This window comes from Bidens hawaiensis, unplaced genomic scaffold, assembly GCF_021521415.1.
Source record: "Bidens hawaiensis isolate Kalapana, Puna unplaced genomic scaffold, B.hawaiensis_p1.1 tig00016126_1, whole genome shotgun sequence".
Classification (NCBI taxonomy): domain Eukaryota; kingdom Viridiplantae; phylum Streptophyta; class Magnoliopsida; order Asterales; family Asteraceae; genus Bidens; species Bidens hawaiensis.
Window position 1 is genome coordinate 85,198 of NW_027492469.1, and position 16,705 is coordinate 101,902.

At 35.4% G+C, this 16,705-nt stretch overlaps 1 protein-coding gene across 1 annotated transcript; it reads left to right on the forward strand.

Moving 5' to 3' along the window:
- Positions 1 to 8,413: 8,413 nt before the first annotated feature.
- On the forward strand, positions 8,414 to 10,778 carry LOC143550698 (non-structural maintenance of chromosomes element 4 homolog A-like). Its single transcript, XM_077041306.1, has 7 exons — positions 8,414 to 8,561; positions 8,632 to 8,712; positions 9,589 to 9,832; positions 9,917 to 10,013; positions 10,084 to 10,300; positions 10,404 to 10,495; positions 10,589 to 10,778. Exons 1-7 carry the CDS (start codon positions 8,414 to 8,416, stop codon positions 10,748 to 10,750), a joined length of 1,041 nt encoding a protein of 346 aa, XP_076897421.1. The 3' UTR covers positions 10,751 to 10,778.
- Positions 10,779 to 16,705: the final 5,927 nt, after the last annotated feature.

Here is a 16,705-nt window from a genome sequence, read left to right on the forward strand (position 1 = left end):
AATTCAACACAAACTCAACACAACATCAATACAAAAATTGTGTAGCAAATTTCGTGCTCTGTTTTCGTGTGGTAACATCCTAAAATATATAAATATTAAAATAACCACACCTGTACCAAAACTCACAAACTCCTACTCGAACCCATTTTTATTTTGGGGAAAATTCCCAAAATAGCCCTTTTTATATAGAGAAAGCCAAACTAGCCATTTTTTTCTCATAATTTTTTAGAATTTGGACTCTCCAGACGCATCGGGAAAATATAATAATATAGAGGGAGCAAGCCAAATCTTTAAAGAAAGTTAGGTAGCATACCAGATTTCAGAAGATATTGAAGGTAAAGTCCAAATAATTTTGAAATTGTGGAGTAAAAGTTCAAATTTTTCCTAAACTTTTTTTTCTCAAAATATCGTATTGAGAAACTGTTTTTTTATGTTTCCTATCTTTTCTGTCCATATTTTCAAATTATAGGAAATAGAGATTTTTAAATCTCGTCTTGAGAGACGAGATTCTACCACCACCCCCACCACTCACTGTTCGCCTTCTACCACCACCATCCACCACCCACCGTTTGCCACCACCTCCATCCAACCCCACCACCCACCCACCGTCCGCCACTACCATCGATCACCACCCACCACCATTGTCCGCCACCATCATCCATCACCATCACCCACCGTCCTCCACTGGTAGTGGCGGATGGTAGGTGGGTGGTGGGGGTGGATGGTAGTGGTGGCGAACGGTGGGTGGTGGTGGTGGTGGTAGAATCTCGTCTCTCAAGACGAGATCTAAAAATCTATTTTTCTTAGAATTTGAAAATATGGACGTAAAATGTAGGAAACATAAAAAAATAGTGTCTCAAGACGGTATTTTGAGAAATAAAGTTTAGGAAAATTTTGAACTTTTGTTCCAACATTTCAAAATTATTTGGACTTTACCTTCAATATCTTCCTAAATCTGGTATGCTACCTAACTTTCTTTAAAGATTTGGCCTGCTCCCTCTATATTATTATCTTTTCCCAATGCGTTTGCAGAGTCTGAATTTTAAAAAATTCTAAGAAATAAAGGGCTATTTTGGACTCTCTCTCTTTAAAATAGGTTATTTTAAGAATTTTCTCTTTTATTTTAACCCAACTCATCAATTATTACCCATCACCTTTTTCTCCTAAACGTCAACAAGGCGCGCAAAAACTTAGGTACTTGAAAACTCGTGGACATTTCCCGCGGACCAAGTATTGTGGTTCCCATTTCTGCTGATTGTCGGTTGTTGTGTCACACCGTAGGCCAAATGCGGGACTTGAAGCGTACAACACTAAACAATATCCATACATATAATAGATATATTTTTAATATACAAATAATTTCACACCATAATTGTGTAACACGTACAAATAATTATGTAACATCATAAATCGGCGACAATTATGTATGAACTGTGCACTTAATAATTAATGTCATTTTTGTTATTTAAGATCAAAATGATATTTAAGGAGTACTGTTTGTAAACTATTCAATTTATTATAAAAAAACATTCCGTTTTGAACACTGCACTAATATTCATTGCTGGACTAGCAGACAAGAAACCGTGGCTTAAATAATGGCTCGGGTGGCAGATCTGCACCATGCAAACACACAAAATATAAGAAAATATCTATTGAATCATGAAAGAAGTCAAGAACACATTATTAATATCTTGAAAACAGAACTAATCAACTGGTCCGCTGAGCGGTTGAACCATAAACTATTGGTATTGTCGAGTTGGATACGACTAATGACTAGACTCAAATGAACTAGTTGATTTTAAATACCCGAAAGTCCTGGTTTTGTGTTTCAAAATTAAAGTAAAAGAAATTTGTCTTTTAAAAAAAAAAAATATTAAGTGTTGGAGCTATCGATTTGACAGTGGCTACGGTCTTGAAAACACTGGATCCCGTATAATGAAAGCAAAGAAAGAAAGAAAATGAAAGCTACTTCGAAGTTCAAACACGTCTTAATGAAAGGGCCAGATCAATATTCATTAAATTATTAAAGATGCATGCACTATATAGTAAATGACATTCATTTCATTATGTTTTCTTGAACCTTGATCTATAAGAGTACAAAAGAACGCGGGGCTAGATCGGATATGTGACCAATTGTAACAAAAAGTCTTACAACTCCACATGTTTAGAGGTAGGTTAGATTTACCACAGTGTTTTGTTGGCGGTTCTCGGAATGGACCGGTAAGCGTTCTGTTTGATTTTTGGTTCGATCGATTCTAAAACATTGATATTTAACTGTAGTTTATAGGATTAAACTTGACTGTGAGGGGCTAGTATGACCAACCAAGAAGTGCATAGGATAAATCGAATAATAAAGAGTTTAAAGGTTAAAGAAGATAAATAGAGTTAAAGGTACACTATAAAGTTTATTTTAAGTCTTTTGAGTATTGGTAGGAATTAGAGTGGTACGACCCAAGTTAAGCTAGGTTAATATAAATAGAGGTGTATGGTCCTTGTATTTTGTGTAGTTTTTGTTCCTAATTAAATCAACTCGTAATTAGTCATGCAACCCTGTTATTTTGTGCTCGACCAACAACGTAGTTCATTACTGGGTTATTATGTTATTATTACATGTATAATATTTTACTCTTCTGGTCGCTGCTCCGGTGCTCCTAATCTCCCATGCAATCACGCTTAATTGTACAGTTATCTCCTCATCCACAGCCAATGCGTACAAAACTCGTTAGTGATATTTAAGGCACACAACATTCTTATGTGTGGATAAATCAAAACAAATTAGACAACATGAGATTCGTTTAAGGTGTCTATATTCTTGATTCGAATTTGGGAGTTTTTATCTGCTAACATTTACAAACTTGTATATTTTCACACTTAAAAGTGCAATAAAATTTTATTTATTTACGCATTTGTATGCAAGTTTCATGTATTTGTTATAATGTTATTATTGTCATGATATTTTACAAGTACATGTTGAGGAAGAAATTAACTACAGTTGATGGAAGTTTCACTGCCATTTCTAATATTATGCATGACCAGATTAAGATAAATGCCTTGATAGCACCATGACAAAAGCAGGTCGGAACAGCTATTACTATCAGTTCGGTTTGATAGATACACATAGCCATGCTAAATCATAAAATATTAGAAAAAATTGGAAAGATTAAAAGTTCATACATTAAAATCCTCCCATCTATCACTACAAGATATAAAATGATAGAAAGAACATGAGAAAAATTATTGAATCCTCTTTCTTCATATTCTAAGCAAAGTACTACTAAAATAAATAAATATAAAAAATTTACAAAAAAATACTAGTCATGTGAAGAGCTTCACAAATCACATTAGCGTATGAATTAATTAACAATTTGGCTAAAACCAAAACTTTCTACATTAAGATCTCCTTCCCTTCAAGAACAAGAGCTAAAATCTTCAAACCCCACAAACCAGTCAATGTTTTATTAACCAATAAGATCAGGTAAATTGCAACATTACCATGTTTTTCGAGTCGTGGGGACACAATGGATAGAGGATGATGTGGAAGAGAGAGGAAAGGCGCATCTATCACCCATAAACGCCCACGAATGGACGTTCTAAGTGTACATGGAGAAGAGAGGGAGGAGGAGATGTTTTTGGAGCTTCTAGAGAGGCAAAGCCACCTAAAAGAAAGTGCTAAACTACAAGAAAACGTGGAAAACTAAAGAGATGAACTCTCATTATTCATGATCTCTACACAAAGTACTACCACAATTAATATGTGTGGATCACTAGTTATGTGAAGGGTTTGACTTGCTAGGTGGTCGGTTCCTCAAACTATCTTCCATGGATGTTTGTGACTCGTTCATGGCTGCACCCTTGTGCTTAGATGGATCCATGGAAAGTGAGGTGAGAGATGAAGCTGCCATCATTCTTCTTGACTGAAATCTTTCTCTAGGAATACTTTGTTTTTCATAGCCAAATGATGAAACCGAGAGATGAAAGAAGATCAAGAAGAAGATCAAGAAGAAGAGTGGTTTGAAACTCATGGTTTCTGATGATGGTTTTCAAGAAGAGAAGATGACAAGCATAGAAGTTACTCTTCACATGGAAGATCTGTTTATTAAGAAAGATGAGAAAATATGGTAAATGGTTGCACCTGGTGCTCTGTCTGACAATGCATGTGTGATTTGGCCTATTATAAAATATTATTTGAAGTAATTATTATGATAACAAAAATAAAAATAAAAGAAAAAGACTAGTTTGAGGATTATAAAACATTTCTATACTTGCATTAATATATTAGATTATTCACAATCGCTATAACACATTCTTTTCACATGTAGGTCTATCAGCAAGTTATATTCTATTATCACCCAATTACATCTTTACGGTCTTTACCTCCAACGTTATCATACTCATTCTTCCCACATGTAACATGCTTTTTTATTATTTAATTATATGTGTCGGAAGACCAAAAACAATCGAAATGGGTGCATGTTGCCGCAAATTAGTCCTTACTAAGAACCACCACCTAAATGCAGCCATGCCCCCAATGGTGTTTGTGGGACATGTCACATGCGGCGTGTTTTCTTCCACGCTGCGAATAGTCTTATAGGCTTTCTAGATTGACCACTTTATGTAGTACGTACTCTTTTCAATTTAAAAGTCAGGGGCACTATGATAATGGTATTTTTCTCTTATAAATTTGGTATGATACAACTCTAAAACAAAGATCAATGATGAATAAAACTGAATATCAACATCAATGAACTAGAGGGGTCTGCCGACAAAATTCCCTTTTCTTTTCATCTGACCACCTAATTATAAAACTTTGATTAATTGTGACCTTCCAGTTCAAAAGTTTGGTTCCACTACTAAAATGAAAGGAAGTGTTAAGATTTGATTTTGTGAAATATGTGAAGCTAGCTTTCATGAGGTTATCATGTGAATTAAAATGATTTTCTTTCGAATTTTGCATAAGTCTACATAGAATAATAATAATTATTATATTGCATGTGTCACCATGTTACTTCAACACATGATACCAATTACCCTCTTGTGTACTTAAAATCTTAATGCTAAACATCCACATATTAAAACAGTGGTAATAAGATAAGTTTCCTTTCTAATTTGTTCATGTATGGCACACCAGCATTTGTAATTAGTAATTACCAAATTAAGGAGATTGAAATTAGTTGTTTAGTGATGCATAATTATAATAAAAACTAATGTCGGAAATGTACAAACATCTTACTCATGGAAAGTTGGAAACGATAAATTCTCCGGAAGTAAAGCTCTCATGGTGCACAATCTGGTGTATGAGATCAAAGCTACCGTTATCCTTTGGGTAAAACATCAGCGTGACTTTAATAGGGAGAAGTAGAACAGGTTTAATTTTGTCAATTTTCCATTGTAAGTGTCTACCAGTGGTGGTACATATGTGGTTTCGTTGCTTATTTTTGTCCTTCTCTTGTATGATTGGGTAACTTGGCGCTTGTAAGTTATCACTTTTTTTTGTTTTTATAATATTTGGCCTTTCATGAAAAATAAAATAAAATAAAAGTCTATGCCAACATTAAACACAACTAACGTTGATGGTAATGGCTTTGTCGTTCGTCTCTATTTGAGATTTGGTGAATGTATCCTTCCATAACGTGGCTGCTTCACTAATCCCCGTATCTTCAAAGAAGATTTTGCATTTTATTATACCACTTTCAGGTTTACCCATTTAGCAACAATTGGTCCCTCAAGTTTTTTTTTCCCTTGCATTTTGCTCCTACTTTTGGGGTACTCCTCAAGTTGGATGACGGCCTTTGATGGGAGATATATATAATAAAAAATAAAAAATAAAAAATAAAAAATAAAAAAAAATATGGACTCTAGTTGAGGGCAAACTGAAAGTTAAATATGCCTAGTTGGATAAAGGATGGTGATGATTGTTCGGGTGGCACGTTGTAGGATGTTACAAAGGAGTATAACGAATTGGAATATGATGTTAGTAGTTTGAAGCATGCATTATTCAATACATATGCAATTGTACTTTCATGGTAGGATGGAGAAACACTAATTATGGGGTCTTACCATCAATCGCGGAACACAATGTCACTAGTAATAGGCCCAACTCGTATTTTTTTTTTTAAAACAAAAATTTATAACGTAAAAACTGACAAATTCTAGTGAACTTGGGATCAATGAACCCTGAACCTTCTGGGTTCCGCACCAACTTACCACATCGCCATATGGTGTTCGAGGAAGGAGATCCTCCTCTTTTGTCACCACATGGTTGTGGTGGCTGCTTAAAGAATTGAAGATGAGGGTGAAAAATAAATTGTTCTTATTATATCTTCAAGTGGGTCCCGCGGTGATGGGTACAGTAGTATTTTTCTTCATAGTCAGTTTGTAAATGCTCGGTTTTAAAAAATAAGTTTTGGTTCGTTATGGGTTTGGTCCAACTTTTCAAGTTTCAATTTATGTTAAAGAGAATATACCTAAACACCACAAATCGCCAAGTTGGCAAAAACAAAACTTCAATGTATTGAACATGTATGATTTAAAAGTAAAAGCGAAAAACGCAAAGTCGCAAAAGCAAAGATTGTGATCGATTGTAATTCGTGAGCTACATGGGCTTGGGGTCAATCGTTAGGATCTTGGGTTAGAACAAGGGTCAAATGGGTGTTCAAGTGAATGAAAGGTTCTCAAGTGAAGCGGGTAGGGCCATCAGGTTCACTAACCCGAAGATGAAGCCGAGAAAATCAATTGTTGTTGTGTTAAGTGTATATATTAAACCCAAATAGTTTTTGGGTTCAAAACATGGTGCTACAAAACTTTAGAAGAGTTTTGGGTTTAAATGAGATGTCAAATAAAATTTGATGGTGGCTTGTATAGCAAAATATCTAGTAACTTTTTATGATAACGGAATTATTGAGGATTATGGAAATATTACCTTGTGTATGTTACTACATCATCTCCTACTAAATTTATCAGCAAGAAATTAGCATAGCATCCCAATGAAAGGAGGAGAAAAGCTGGAAATGATATCTAAAATAAAATTAACGTATTCTCTTAATAAAATTAGATCAATTGGTGTTAATAAATAATACTCATCATTAAACCCATTATACTTTTTTAACGGTATTCTTGAATTACACATCCTTTTTATCAATAAAAAGACATTTTTTTTTGAACTGTGAACTTTATAAACAAACTCCTTCTTGTAGAAACAGCGGGAGGCAACCAGACCATAAGGTAAGGAGTCACATTGAATTAAAATTAAACCATTTCAACCAAGTAACCGACTTACACTTGTTTACAACTCTCTAATAACGCTTTGATGTCCCCAATCACCTCTTCGACCTTGATGTCTTTACTTTAAAACCGATTCTCATTCCTAGCCTTTCAAATCATCCAACACCCAACGTTTATAACCCACACAACCTACTTAATCTTGCAAACATTTGGGAACTGGGATCTAACTCTGATCTATCTATTCTAATAAAGTAAAATAACTGGGACACATGTCATTGAGAGATTCACTCTTAAGCCAAATTTTCTCGCTAAAACTATTTTTCTATTTTTAATTAATCTTATTTATGTCGGTGTAATCAAAACATATCAATTAATCATTTAATCAAATAACTAATTACCTAAATTATAGAAATTAAAATATGTGGATATTTATTTCAGTACAATAAAAATATTTATATCTTTAATGAAATCATATCTATCTTTTTTTATTAAATCAATTTATAAAAACTTTTCAGTGTAGAAGATGAATGTGGAAAAATTAATAAACGATATTTATAGGTCTAAGAAGATAAAAACAAGAACAAATTATGAATGAATAGTAATTTTATTTTCACGTATTCATTCAACCTCCATTGATCCATGGAGTTTTCATTCATATCTTTCAAATCTGTAGCAAAAACGTGTTTTAATCATGCTAATTTTATATATGTTCTCTTTTTATGTCATTTATAATGATATATCTTATCATCTCTTTTAGAATTCGCTATTTCATTAAAAATATAATTACAGCTTATAAAATCACTAGGTCCATTTTTTCGTGATTATGAAGAAATTGTGTAAGAATGCATCACATATTCGTATGAATATTACATAGAAAATATAATTTAAACTTATTAAACTATTTAATTTAATAAAATATAATTTTTTTTAATTTCTATAATTGTATTTATTCTGAGATTCCCGTGATCTAAATCTAGTAAAGTAATAAATAAAAAAATCTAACTTTGGTTCTCATATAAATCCAAAATACTCTTTTTACGCGGGAAACGTCAGCACATGGAAAGCGTAGTGGCGAAGATTACACCAATATTTCGAAACTTTCGAATAACAAGAACTCAATCGACGCTTCTCTTATTATTACTTACGACAATTTCTAGGGTTTTATTTTTCTAACTTCCAATCGCCTGCAACAATGTCAACGAACCATACTGATCGCAACAAGCAACCAAAAATGGAAGATACTGAGGACACCGTGACCGATGATCAGTCCGCCAATGACAACTTCAGCAAGCGTAGAGTTCTTCGTCACAGCTACTTATCGATTCAAAACTTAATTCGCGGTACTTTTTTGTCATAATGTTAATTAAGCAGTTTGTACTTTTAACAGTTACTTTGATTGTGAATTATTAGATAAAAAGGATGAGATATCAGCGGTTAGCTCCAAGAGGTTTCTTTCGATTATTGACGAGGTCGATGGAATGCATCATTTAGGTATACTTAATGATTTATTGTTTTGTGATTGTCGCATTGTTATCAAGTTTTGTAAGATTAGGGATAATGCATGAACATAGCCGGTTGGACGTTCGGCCAAAAGTTTGTTTACGTTTGTTCGTTTGATAAGTGAAAGTACATGAACAAGGAATTTTGTTTGATTAGCTAAATGAACGTTTATGTTTGTTTATTAAAGCTTTTTAATACCTTTTAATCTCTTTTCTAATCTTATTATATAGATTTAAGCAAAATTATTATCTACAAAACAAAAGGATATGAGTATTATGTGATCAACTGTATGTAAAATAAGCATATGAATGTTTAAGAAATACATCAGCACAAACTTGGTAGCCGGATCGAACTGTTGACACTTACCATTTTTGGTTAGCCAAATAAAATTAAACTTTGTTCTGTTCATGAATCGTTTACAAACAAGTTCATTTTTTTAATGAACAAACATAAACAAGAATTTAATTTGGTTAGCCTTAGTGAACCGTTTGCTTGCTCGATAAAAGCTTGACGAACGAACATGACTAAGGTCTTGTTCGGCTCGGTTTGTTTACAGCCTTACATGAACATACATATTTTTTACATATAATATATAAGCTCATACAACTAATGATCCATATCATTTATTACACTTTTATTATACTGAACATAAGCAAAAGTGAACTAAATTTACCAAATAGGCATTGGCATCTATCATATTACCTTATTATGGAGCTTTTTCTTTATCTTTCATATAGGTGGTGGATATAGTGAACTTTGGTATGTTTATATGGAATTTTAAACTATTTGATTGCTTGCGACTTTTTTCATAAAAAGAAATGACTATAACTTGGTTGTCTTAATACATTGAATATTATTATAATGTAGTTAACAAACCGAGAGAGCAAGTATCTGATGCAGAGGTGCTACGGGACCTAGCCGACACATTGGTAACTTCCATAAGAGTGCATAGCACTGGAAATGTAAATCCATCAGTATTTGTGTCAAGTCTGATCACTAGATTTGGTAAGAAGAGGAAAATAGGAATCACTGAAAGTGTCGGGATTCGCTGGAAAGACATTGGTTTGCAAGCTTCTTCACTTTTTATGACTGGTAGCGGTTCTTCCACCATGTGAGTTCTTGAGCCTTCAGTTTAGCATGTTAATGTCTTGTCTTAACTTTTCAATCTATTTTCTTAATCCGTTTTTATTTGAAGGTTTGGAGCCATGAAGCTCGAACCAAAACTGCCAAAGGCCTCAGTTACTCAAAAACGTAGAAGGTCAGTAAAGGTAGAGAAAGTGACACCAGAAGAGGTATGTGATGTTTGGTTAACTAACTTATGCTAAATATATGCAAGTGTTTATAATCACCCTTTCTTTACAGCTTGAGGATGATGTATCTAAAGGGAAGACAGAAACCGAGAAGACCATTGCTACAATGTTTGATATTCTTAAAGTCAACAAAAAAGTTCGTCTTGAGAGCCTTGTCTTAAACAGGATATCATTCGCACAAACTGTAGAGAACTTGTTTGCTTTATCTTTCTTGGTGAGAGACGGGAGAGTTGAGCTAATCGTGCACGATGATGGCTCTCATTATGTTTGTATGTCACATTTCTTTGATATTTTGTAAAGTTTACAGAATTCTTATCTTTTTTCATCTGCATAGTTTTTTGTGTTTTTTGTAACTGATATTTCTGTATTTAGCGCCAAGGAATGCTCCTGCTTCTAGCATGATTACATCTCAGAAGGTGGTATACTCTCACTTCGTCTTTAGATTTGACTTCAAGGACTGGAAGGTACTTACATTACTTTTAGTTAAACCTATATTAGTTATTTTTGTAAGATAATGAATTAAGTGTACTAAATCTTTTATTATGTTGAAAGTATAGTTGATGTCGAATTTAGTGGCTGAAGACTCCGAGCTGATGCCTCACAGAACCAAGCTGAATCTCTGTGATGATTCTCAATCAGAACCAAATTCAAGTGCAACCAACAGTCAAACTACAAGAACTAGTACAAAAACTTCATCAAAAAGGTCTAAGAAAGCCTGATATGTCACATAAAATTGGCGGTACTGGTTTTAGTAAGAGCAAGCAGGAATTGTCTAGATGTAAATTGTTAAAAGATGTAGTTTTTGGTGTCTTTTTGTGCAGAATATTGAAGTATGACACGTTACATCTTTTGGGCTATATATATTGCTCTGCTATTTTGTAACTATTTCGTGCCTCCATCTAGTTTTATGCATTTCTGATTTCATCATAGGAAGTGGCTATACATGAATCGAATAATCCTCAAGACCTGGTCATGTCTCGGGTCAACTAGTTTAATTTGGTTCATATCATTCTTGGTCTTGGTAGGTTAAGATGCTTGAATCTATGTTAGCTTGGTTTGGATTGCTCGTCCCAACTGCATTGTCATTACAGTTTGTTATAAAACAGTTAACAACATTACAGTATAATCCTTGCTGGTTAATGTTTTAGTAGAAGAGTTAAAGCTGTCAATTTCTTTCTTTCTTTCTTTTTTTTTTTTTTTTTTCATATACGAGCATTGGTATGGTTTTCTGAAAATGCAGAATAGCTCCCTTATTTTAGGACCTTTTGGTTTTTATTCATTGTAAATGGAAGGAAAAACACCGCCCTTTTATAGCAGCCATCACTTATAAATTCTTTTTCGTAAATCAATATTGAGTGGTGAGATACTGAGGTGTTCTTCCTGAGACCCTCCTTTGGGGAGTTAACCGAGTGTACAATGAGCTGAGTTGAGTGTACAGTGTTAACTGATAGATCGAGATTGATTGGATTGGTTTAAGCTGAAATGGCTTTGGGTCGGGACGAGTTTGGTTTTTGGCTCGCGCCGCGCAGGTCAAGATGCTAGTTAATTCTCAAAATCAATAGGGACTTTTAATGCAAATAAACTTTCAAAGGGACCAAAACTGCAAGTCCACCAATACACCAAGGACCACTTTTGTCAAAAACATGTAAAAACCTCACCACAAATCATTCCCTTATCAAATAGGATAACAAACTCCATCCAAATCCAAACCACCAAAATTTTCCATCCACAACCCAAAACATGAACTCTTCCATCCTTCCATTCTCCAAATCCATCACCACTTCCCTTAATATTTCCATTTCGACCACCAAAAACCACCTCAAACCACCCCCACTTCACCTCACAAGAATCAACACCAATGACAACACCAACATACCCAACGCAGAAGACAATAGTGACACTGACACTATCTCAACACCAGACATTAACACCAACACCAACGCCAACGCCAACGCCAACGCGGTTCAGATAAAATTCAAACGAGGGGCGCGGAGAAAGACGCGAAGAAAACAAGAGAATGGATTGAATGAAAATAATGCTATGATGGGGAAGAAAGAAGTGGTGATCAAGAAAGACTGGGAGTCAATGACAATAACAGAAAAAGCATTGGAACTGTATGTGGGAGAAAAGGGGTTGTTGTTTTGGATTAACAAGTTTGCCTATGCATCCATTTACATCATAATTGGAGCTTGGATTCTGTTTCGGTTTGTCGGTCCTGCGCTTAATCTTTATCAGCTTGATGCGCCTCCGTTATCACCTACTGATGTACTCAAGGGGTCCTCTAAATGATGCAGACACAACCCCTATTCATAGTTTTGTAATTTCAGTTGATCATGGTTATATCGCGTGTCGAATTTTTATTAGATAGTAAACACGGTTTTCTCATAATTAATTTCTTACCTTGTTTGTGTACGTTAACTATTTTTGTGCTCGGTTCGCCTTATAGCAACTGAAGAGCATCCTAAGCTAAGTAGGATGACAAAAGTTTAAAAATTAAGGAATGGCATAAATAATAGTTTAAAATCTAAATGCAAAGTTAAAAAAATTGTTAAACGTTGAACGGGCTAATGGGTTAGTCGGTTTGCCAATCTAATCGTGTTCGATTGACTTGTTTAATAAACAAGCTATATTAGCAGGCCCAAAGTGTTGAGATTGTGCTATAAATATATGTTTCCAGTTATAGGATCGTAGTTGTTGCTATAAATTCCAATTGGTATAGGGTATTCTAATTCTTTACCGAGCTAGGCCTAGAGCTTGGCCTAAAACTGAAACATGTAGAGAACATGCCCTTGGCCTTAAATTCCAACGGGGTCCTTGGCTTCGGTGAAAACTAGAGGTGCACAAAAAAACCCGAATTTGGAACCAGACCCGGAGAAAAAACCTCAAACCAGTGTTTTTCTATATCCAGGTTTTTAATACCCGAACCCGTGCCCTACCTACCTGTAGGGTACGGATAAGGTATGCATTTCAATACCAAAACCCGTACACGAACCAGACCCGATTTGTACCTAGTGGTACCCGAAAACCGGAACCGGTTCCATACCTGAAACATGGATTTTCCAATACCCGAAAATGGGATTTTCAAATACCCAATCTATATCCGAAATTACATGAAATATACCCAAAAAAAGCCCCTAAAAAGTGCAACCCTTTTTCAATACCCGAAATACCTGGTTTTAGAATATCCGGTTTTATACCTGACCCGAACCCGATACATATGGTATGGTTTTTAGAGGCAATACCCGGAACCGAACCCGACCCGAGTATGCTAATAACCATTTTTCAATATCAGGTCATACCAGAACCCGGTTCCATAGCCGAAACTGAGTATTTGAAAAACCTAATTTGTGCACCTCTAGGTCTAGTAAAAACCAGCTGGCAATAGAGGTGTACAAAACCGGTTTTAAACCCAAACCGAACCGGTTTATAAACCAAACCGGTTTGGTTAACGGCTGGTCAAAAACGGTTGACTCAAACCGGTTCAGTTTATAAACCGATTTAGACACAAGATAGGTCGATCTGGTCACGTCTGTTCGGTTCGGTTTATAAACCGATTTTAACCGGTTTTAGCCGGTTTGTCTCAAACCGGTTTGGTAGATCTTAAGAGGAACCGGTCCTGAAACTGACGGTTTGGGTCGGGTTGGAAACCGGTTTGGGCGAATCCGGTTTTTTTGTACACCTCTAGCTGGCAATTAAAATTTTATGTAAGTGTAGGCCTAATGGACCAAACTCATTATGGATTAGGCCTAATGGACCAGACATATCCAAGTTTTATAAGCCTAGTTGTTAAGCTCAGTCCGATAATTATTTCATCCATAATGTATAGTAAAAATATAAAATGAAATGAAAAGATGAACGAAAAAAGTAATGTTTTTTTTTTTTTTTTTTTTTTTTTTATTATTAAAAGTGTTCGGATAAAAATAAGTTACAAAAGATTTAATATTTTCTTTTTAAAGAAACATTTTAATGATCGAACACAAACTTTGGAGCAAGTATAAGTTAATAACTATATAAACTGTCACATGCTACTTTTAAGGATTAATTTTGTGGTAAATAAAAAATCTGTGTATATTTTGGTTTTTTTAGCGGCGATACAAGTTATTAATGTAAAGTACCAGACATATTTAGGTTTAGGTCTAGTCACGATACAAGTGATTTATAACTTATAGCAATGTTAAAATAAATGATAAATAAAAGATGGAAGGAAAATCCAAGATAGTTAAGTTGACTAGATTTGTTTTCAATATAGTCGTGTGTTTTTCAAACTAATAAAATCCATAAACATCTTATTAGAGATTGACGCGAAAGCTTGTTTGACAAAGAATACACCATTTTAGGTGACACCGAATAACACATAAATCTAACATGGCATCAACCATCATCTTACACGTGGCATTACCGGTACATGAGAACTAGATTACCAACATTTCGACTACACAAAGTTCTGCTCCGCCATGTCTTGGAAAAACCGGATTTCCAATTTTTTGGTTACACTAGAGCCTCGACTTCTCTATAGTCATATTACAACTTTTCAGCTACACAAGAGCCCCGCCTCCTTCGTAGTTGACTGGAGTTGTGCCGGTTCTCCTGTAGCTGAGCTAGTCCACATGTACGATGTTGGTTGGATATTGTGACGACCGATTGGATTTCTTTTTCTTGCGTTAATTGTGACAGATAGAATGATGCTTTCTCTGCCGAACGTGCCGAAGGTCAACCTCTAATTAGATCACATGTCTTGGAAAAACCGGATTTCCAATTTTTTGGTTACACTAGAGCCTCGACTTCTCTATAGTCATATTACAACTTTTCAGCTACACAAGAGCCCCGCCTCCTTCGTAGTTGACTGGAGTTGTGCCGGTTCTCCTGTAGCTGAGCTAGTCCACATGTACGATGTTGGTTGGATATTGTGACGACCGATTGGATTTCTTTTTCTTGCGTTAATTGTGACAGATAGAATGATGCTTTCTCTGCCGAACGTGCCGAAGGTCAACCTCTAATTAGATCATTTCGAATTTGATTATTTCTGGAAAAAGACAAAGTTAATGACTATTTTGTCAAAAAAATCTTTGTTAACTTCACTATTCGGAGACTTTCATAAAGATTTGTAAAGATGTCTAAGAAAGAAAAAATATGTTTCAAAAGATTTAATGCTTTTATTGTTTTAAAATCAAATCTTTGATAAGTTTTTTTTTTTTTTAGAAAATGGTAATTGAAGAAACACTAATTGACCCTGGGCAGATTATGGATAATCTGGGGGTTAAATAGATATTTCCCACGAGGGTTAGGTCCGGCAAAGAAGGATGTTCTTCAGATGACCTGCAAAACCGACACCGTGAGCTCGTCACTGAGAAGGGGGGGGGGTTCCTCCTTGTGACCACACTCCGGTGTGAGAATCAGACTAGATTGCTCTGAATATAAGTGTATATTGAGAGAAATAGCTAGTGAAGGTAAAATACCAGATGATCATACCGTTCCAAGGTGTTGGAGTATTTATAGCCGAAGGTAGGTTTCCAAGCAGGTACATCCAGCTGTATAATATTCCTGTTCTACCAACTATGGGCTACGCACGTGCCATGCTGGTTGGTGGGTAGGCAGCGGCTGATAGTGACAAGGCCGGCTGTGTACTGTTCCCTTTCCACCAACTGCAGGCTATGTGCGTGCCGCGACAAGGGTTGGTGAGTAGGCAGTGGCTAATAGTGACAAACAGTACTAGAGCATGCTCCTCGTACTGTTTGTCGGTGAGCTGTCACCCTGTGATTGGTTCATGGGCTGCTTTGGTCAGATCTTGTCTATTTTGTCCATACCTTGGCAGGTATAGTACAAAAGATCTTCCAGAAGCATACAGACTGGCTCATTTGGGCGGGAGTATTCCCGCCTTGCTCATTCCTTCAGGTGACACTGAATTATTGAGTGCCTTGTGCGTGTAGCCTTGCTATTAGTGCGGGTAGCCTTCCCTGATGGCTTGTATCCGCAGCTGCGGGGACAGGCGGGATACTTCACCATTGAGAGGCTTTCCCTGCGGGAACAGCTGGCGTACTGCGCGTAAGGTCTTCATCTCTGAGCATGGTGGGTCCTGCGGAACCAGTTGGTCCTTGCGCAAACGTCCCTCTTCAAGGTGAGTCTTGCGGGTCCAACTGGGCTCTGCTGGGACCTACCTCTTCAGTAATCCAACATAAATTTTAGATATCCATGTAGGTTATCAACCATACGATTTATAATTCTTGAAATATCTTGTCTGTAAAGACTAATTGCATCACTTATCGCTTTTAAGTTTAGTTTCGTAGTAAATAAGATGGTCTTTATAAAAAAATTTATCAACACACAACTAACAACGTTATTGACTTCATGTGTTTAGTTTAACCAACATTGTTTAGTTTAACCAACATTGAAGCTCTAATGTTTAATAAACAAAATTTATATAGGGTTTATACGCCATAACACTTAGGGTATGTTTGGTATAACGTAATGGAATGGATGAGGGAATGGAATGACCATAGGAATGGAATGGACAAAGGAATAAAATGAACCATTACCATTTCATTATTTTGTTTGGTTACCATATAGGAATGGAATGATCATCTATTTATTATTATTATTATTACTACTACTGCTAATACTACTACTACTAATAATAATAATTAATAACATTAATAATATGAATATTCGTATTAACT

Excerpts from the sequence above, each read along its gene's own strand:
- LOC143550698 (XM_077041306.1), top strand. The coding sequence starts at position 8,414 with ATGTCAACGAACCATACTGATCGCAACAAGCAACCAAAAATGGAAGAT. Across the intron at positions 9,833-9,916 it reads GGTAGCGGTTCTTCCACCAT|GTTTGGAGCCATGAAGCTCG; the intron begins GTGAGTTCTTGA and ends TTTTATTTGAAG. Across the intron at positions 10,014-10,083 it reads AGAAAGTGACACCAGAAGAG|CTTGAGGATGATGTATCTAA; the intron begins GTATGTGATGTT and ends CTTTCTTTACAG.